Raw genomic sequence first — 6,137 nt, 5'->3', positions numbered from 1 at the left:
TCTGCTCCTTCTGCCTCCACTTCCCAAGATCATAGGTATATGCCACCACATCCACTTTTCCATGGTGCTTGGGGTTAAGTCCAAGGCTTACTACATGCTAGGCAAGCTCCCTGTCCTCAGCTAGTCCCCGGCCCTAGTGCATGTTTTTATACATGTCTGGGTGAGCCTGTAGTGGACCTTTCTTTTTTTCTAGAGCTATTGGTCTTCAGGTACAGCTTTTCACACTCCAGTCACACACACAGGCTTGATTATTATCTTTGTAGCTGTGATTATCTATTATAATGCGCCTAAGCTTCACGATGTTCCAGGTCCAGTGCATGATCCATTCACTAGAGATCATTGTTGTGTCGTGTCCTGGAGGTGTGTGGGTGTTATGTACATATATACACACGCGAGTGTGAAGCACGCATGCGGAGGTCAGAAGTCAACTCTGAGAGTCCCCCACTCTTCTGAAATCCTGTCTCTGCTGGGACCTGGGAGTCACTGTTTCAGATGGACTAGTGGCCTTCCTGTGACCGTCTCCCCAGCATGGGGATTATGAACACATACCACCATGTCCAGTATTTTACCTTGGTTCTGGGGATCAAACTCAGGTTTTCGTGCTTTCATGGCAGGCACTTTACTGAGCTCCTTCTCCAGAGCCTGGTTTGATCTCCCTCCCCCGTTTTGTTTTGGTTTTTGACAGATTCTGGCTCTGTAGCCCAGGCAGACCTCAAACTTTTGATCTTTTTGCCTCAATCTCCTTAGTGCTAGGATTACATGTGTGTACCACCATGCCCAGCTTTCATAATGACTTCTGCCACAGGCAGTGGAATGATATAGGCTTAAAAAATTCTGCCTTTTGTACCCTGTCAACTACTATTGCTGCAAATAATAATAATTATTATTATAATTATAATAAAAACGAGGAGCCACTAGGGAATATAGGCCTGTGTCGGTGAGAGGACTGGAGAAAGGGGCCACCACCTCACTTCTCCCTTTTCCCTTTGTCTGGCGTCCCTAAGGCGTTACTAAGAGCCCACGCCAAAGAATTGCAGTAGCTTAAGGCTCGCATTGCGCACGCGCGGAGGAAGCGTGGGTGGGGACGAGAGCGATCTTAGAGCGGGTGCAAAGGAGGGCGTAGAAAAATAATGACGAGCACCGAGGCGGGGCTTTCTCGCTTAGCTCAGCCTTCGTCTCTGCCTCTCCGCAGGGCTTCAGCTCCTTATTGGTTAAACGTTTCAGGCCCCCGTTGGTCAAGGAACCAAAGGTCTGGGTCTGCCCCAAGCTATGCCTGCCTCCGGAACCGCCGTCAGAAATGGTTGATTGTGAAGCTGCTTACAGGCATTGTTTAGGACATACTCTAGGGGCCTGAAGGGGCCTTTTTCTTAGCACCGGAAGAGTTGAGAGTTCAACCGCAAGCCTAAGAGATGCCGCCGAAGGGGAAAAGTGGTTCTGGAAAAGGGGGGAAAGGTAGAGCGGCCGAGACAATGAGAGAGCGTGGGGTGGGTTAGGAGAAGGGCGGGAGTGTGTCCGGCAGCTATGGGGGTCATAAGCCTGGCAGCAAGTGACTAGGGGCCCTCCAGAGCCGCTATGGTTTGTTTAGGGTTGTTCCGGTAAATCAGAAAATATAAGTACGCGAGGGGCGCTGTGGTTCAGGGAACACAAGGGGTTTCAGTGCAGGGACCATCGTGGCGGCGAATAGCTGGTGGGGATGGTTCCTCGGGACCTAGAACTGCTGTTTTAAGAGTTTATTACCACTAAAATTTGATCCGATTAAACGTCAGCAGTAAAAGGAAGCCCACTGTGGTCCTTACGGGTCTCTTTAACAACTAAATTATGACGTGCCCTCCCCTGACCCCCTTTGAGGAGGGACTCGTTTCTTGAAGACGAGTGTTGGACACCGCTGTGCTTTCAAGCTAGAAAAATAAGACACAACTCTTATTCTTCGTCATCCCTGGAAGTAGTGGGGAAGATAGTAGCCAGAAAGTACTGTACTGAGTTCAGTACTGAGAGATAGGGATATTGTAGAAGGTGGGAAGAAGGGAAATAACGGGGAGCTACTTCAGGCAGGCCAAGATAGAGCAGCCGCAGTAGGGTAACTCATACCCGACCTAGAGAGTCCAGCCCCAAAAGCACCGATGGGAAACAGCACAGTTTGTGTAGCATAGCACTGCTGAAGTAAAACTTCAAGACAGATTATCGAGTGGGGAAATTAAAGCAGAAGACTAAATCATCGGGGGTGCTGTGTGTGATGTTAGTAAAGGTCGTGGAGGGCCAGGAAGCCCGTAAATAGGTCACTTGAGTAGTTCTTGGAAGAGATAGAGGTGGCCCGAACTCTTTGGTTGTGGGAACCCAGAGAAGAGACAATAAAGGGAGTGCTGTAGAGCGATGGCCCGGAGGCCTCAGAAACCAAGCTGTTTTTAAAGAAAGAAATATGAGAATGAGTGAGGTGCCACAACTGTGCTACAGCACAGGGGGGCTGAGGCAGAGGGATCTGAGTTTGAGGTCATCTGGAATACATAGAGCACCTGTATCAAAACAAAAACCAAAATAATTATGAAACTAGAAGGATACGTGGGGAGTGAAGGAGGAGGAGAAAGGCGTTTCCCCCATTTTGGAGATCTTCTTTGGTTGTCCTTCAGCTGCTTAGCTCCTGTTCATCCATCTCCCATTCCCTGGCTAACTAAAATATCTGTCCGTTTCCAAATTCCCCTTCCACAAGTTTTCACCTGCTGGGTTCTCGGGAAGTGATCTGTCATTCTCACTGGAATGTGGGTTCCTTGGTGGCAGCTATGAACCCGGTTCACCTTGTACCCCTCAAGGCCTGGAACTCGGGAATTATTTAGGAAGCATTTGTTCAACTGAATACTTAATCCAGGGGGGGGGTAGTTCTTAGACATCTTGGCCTCTAACAGTGTGCTGCCTTTTTTAAAATATATATATAGCTCATGTTTGTTTATTTATTTTTTGAAAAAGAAAATCCTTTTTCATTATACATACCAATCCTTTCTGACCCAAAACGTAACAGTAGTAAGATGTGCATCTAATGCTTGATAACTTGAATGGCAAAATCTTGCCAGGAGGCCAGCAGAGAGGCATTGTGGTAGACTGCAAACATTTGGGCACAAATACATTCTTTACTTTGTAGTATCTTTATTCTCGGAGAGTTTGGGTGTTCGAATTTCAAGTGTCAAACACTGGCACAAAAGATAGTAGAGATTATGTAACTTTCTATAATAGCAGTGCTCTGTTCTGCCGTTGGAGGGCAAGATTTGGGATGGGGTCAGGAGGATTTGGAAGAGGCTTCTGGAGCTCGTTCATCATGCTCACATTCATCTCTTTGTCTGTTTTCTGTGAAGTGTTTTGTAGGGTGCATTTCCTGTTATTAGAGATGAGTCACCGGGGAAGGTAGCTTGATTGTGTGACTCACCATGGAGCCTTTTGGAGCTTGGGGATGTAATGGAAAGATCATCTTGTATTATGAGTTGGACGCATCTAAAAATGTCAAAGTAATTTGAAATGAGTACCTGTCCTCTTTTTTTTCTAAAGGAGGTGCCACTTCTGGGAGTGACAGTGCTGACAAGAAGGCTCAGGGCCCTAAAGGTGGTGGCAGTGCAGTAAAGGTGAGTTAGCTTCCATCCCCTCCTCTTTCCATGCTAAGTATGAAGGTGGCTAGCTGTGTGGATGCATAGAAAAGACCGTGAGGAACTTGTTCTTATGTAAGAGGCTTAACCCTGAGGGTAAAGGAAAGAAGATATAAAACTGGAAGCCAAAGACCAATCTCATTTTTTGTTGTTTTGGGTTTTGTTTGTTTGTTTGTTTGTTTGTTTTTCAAGACTTGGTTTCTCTGTGTGTCAGCCCTGGCTGTCCTGTAACTAACTCTGTAGACCAGTCTGGTCTCAAACTCACAGAGATCCGCCTGCCTCTGCTTCCTGAGTGCTGGGATTAAAGGTGTGCGCTACTGCCCAGCTCAGTCTCACTTTTAAAAGGTAGGATTTTCACACTTTTAGTACTGTTCTTTAAAGTCTGTTAACTTAGGGACTGGGGTGCTAGCTCAGTCGGTAAAGTACTTCGAAAAGGACCTGTGTTTAATCCCCAGAACCCATATAAAAAGCTGGGCATAATGGCATACATTTAAAATTCCAGCATTGCTAGGTAACCGGCCTCGTATAATTGTAGAGTTCCAATTCAGTGAAAGGCCCTATCTCAAAAGACGAAAGGGGATTGGATGGCACCCAGATTATCATCTGGCCTCTACACACACTTGCACACAAATTTATTACCTTGACCATGCAAATGTGGGTGGAGATAAGTCAGCAAATAATTACTTGAAGCCCTTAACCAGCCAATCCCAGAGGAATGCCTGCAGACAGAACTGTACCACTATAGCTGTGTAACAAGGAGTTTCATGTTTGGGTCAGGATGCAGGAGGTTTAAAAAAATAGATTTCATTGCCTCTGCCTACAGATTCAACGATATTAATAAAATGACTTGTAGGGTGTTCAGTGATGGGAGTTAATGTGTTGTTTTGTAGTTACCCGGGATAATTCAGATGTGACTCTTGCACCAAGAAGAATCCGTTTCCTTTCCAAACACTAACTAGACATGCTTTTCCCTTGTAGGTCAGACACATTTTCTGTGAAAAACATGGCAAAATCATGGAAGCCATGGAAAAATTAAAGTCTGGAATGAGATTCAATGAAGTGGCCACACAGTACAGTGAAGATAAAGCCAGGCAAGGGGTATGTTGCGCTTATCTGTCATTTGAGTGTCCTGTTGTCATGCTAGAGCAGTAAGGTAGCATGCAGAAAACCCTGAGTTTGAGCCACCACATTGCAGAAACGTTTTCTCCACCAAGGAAATACAAAAGCAGGGATTATTTTCTATGTTCTATCATTAATGTAGCCATACCTTTGTTTTGAGAAAAGTAGAAATGTCTAGCTTGTGGGACTAAAGATGTAGCTACATAGTCGAGCATTTGTGTGGCGTGTGTGAAGCCCCAAGCTTGATCCCACCAATTGTAAGTTCTGAGAAGGTGCATAAGAATCATCTGTGTAGAAGGGGAGATAGGGAAGGGGATGTGCTATGTGACACTTGTCCTTATGAAACCAAGCACCAAGGACGCAGAGTCACCTATGTCCAAATGTAGGTGTGACCTACCTTTCACAGACCACTTCAGAATACAGCAGTATCGTGAGCACTTGTCCCCCATCCAGTCGTAGACTTCTTGTTCCCATTTGTCCCTGGTGAGACAGCTCCTGCATAGCCCAGATGAATAAATACAACCCAGTGAGCCATTGTATTCATACTGGGAACTCTCTGAAGCTGCAATAGAACTATTCTCTTTTTAAGGCCACTTGATACCATATGCCTTTGGATTTTTCAGGGTGACCTGGGTTGGATGACCAGAGGGTCCATGGTAGGACCATTTCAAGAAGCAGCGTTTGCCTTGCCTGTAAGTGGGATGGATAAGCCTGTGTTTACAGACCCACCGGTTAAGACAAAATTTGGATATCATATTATTATGGTTGAAGGAAGAAAATAAAAGCACATGAAAGACTGAATAAATGTTTTGTATTTCGTTTATCTCCTTAAGTGGTATTATGAAATAATCCTCCTATCCTGTGAACTGTCGTGGGTACCAGTATGTTCTGCCGTCACTTCCACTTATCAGTTCTCAGTGATGACTCATGCAGACTCCTTTAACTTGAATTCCCATTTTCTCCAGACTAACTTTGACCATCAATGTGTCCCATAAATTAACTCTGAAACCATCTTCAGAGGAGTCAGATCTTAGGCCCCTGAAAACCTTGGGCACCTAGTAGGCGAATTAGCAGATGAAAAGCATAATTCAAGTTAGTTAACTGATCTGCCAGGACAGGTGTCACTAGCTCCATTGTCTTAGTAGAGTACGTGGCAGCCAAGCAGCCATCCAATGTCAACTTTCTCCTTAAGATTATTTTTATGATTAAGGTGTCTGTGTGTTTGCGAGTGTGCATATGTATGTAAGTGCCCGTCCCCCGGCGCTTGGTGTGCAGGTGGTTGGTTGTAAGCCACCTGACATGGGGAACAGGAAGCAAACACTTTCCTGAGCCGTGCCTCCTGTTTCTCAACTTTCTCTTCAAATAAATGTCTGTCAAAGGAGGTACTTGGGG

At 45.5% G+C, this 6,137-nt stretch overlaps 1 protein-coding gene across 1 annotated transcript; it reads left to right on the top strand.

The window, feature by feature from the left end:
* The first annotated feature begins 1,298 nt into the window (after positions 1 to 1,298).
* Pin4 (peptidylprolyl cis/trans isomerase, NIMA-interacting 4) lies at positions 1,299 to 5,568 on the top strand. The gene is made up of 4 exons (XM_075957807.1): positions 1,299 to 1,452; positions 3,532 to 3,605; positions 4,605 to 4,724; positions 5,369 to 5,568. The coding sequence occupies exons 1-4, from the start codon at positions 1,410 to 1,412 to the stop codon at positions 5,525 to 5,527; spliced, it is 396 nt and encodes a 131-aa protein (XP_075813922.1). The 5' UTR covers positions 1,299 to 1,409; the 3' UTR covers positions 5,528 to 5,568.
* Positions 5,569 to 6,137: the final 569 nt, after the last annotated feature.

This window comes from Microtus pennsylvanicus, chromosome X, assembly GCF_037038515.1.
Source record: "Microtus pennsylvanicus isolate mMicPen1 chromosome X, mMicPen1.hap1, whole genome shotgun sequence".
In the NCBI taxonomy this organism is placed as follows: Eukaryota; Metazoa; Chordata; class Mammalia; order Rodentia; family Cricetidae; genus Microtus; species Microtus pennsylvanicus.
Note: the sequence above shows the minus strand (reverse complement) of the source record. Positions and strands in the feature narration are given on the sequence as shown.

Excerpts from the sequence above, each read along its gene's own strand:
- Pin4 (XM_075957807.1), top strand. The coding sequence starts at position 1,410 with ATGCCGCCGAAGGGGAAAAGTGGTTCTGGAAAAGGGGGGAAAG. Across the intron at positions 1,453-3,531 it reads TTCTGGAAAAGGGGGGAAAG|GAGGTGCCACTTCTGGGAGT; the intron begins GTAGAGCGGCCG and ends TTTTTTCTAAAG. Across the intron at positions 3,606-4,604 it reads GTGGTGGCAGTGCAGTAAAG|GTCAGACACATTTTCTGTGA; the intron begins GTGAGTTAGCTT and ends TTTCCCTTGTAG.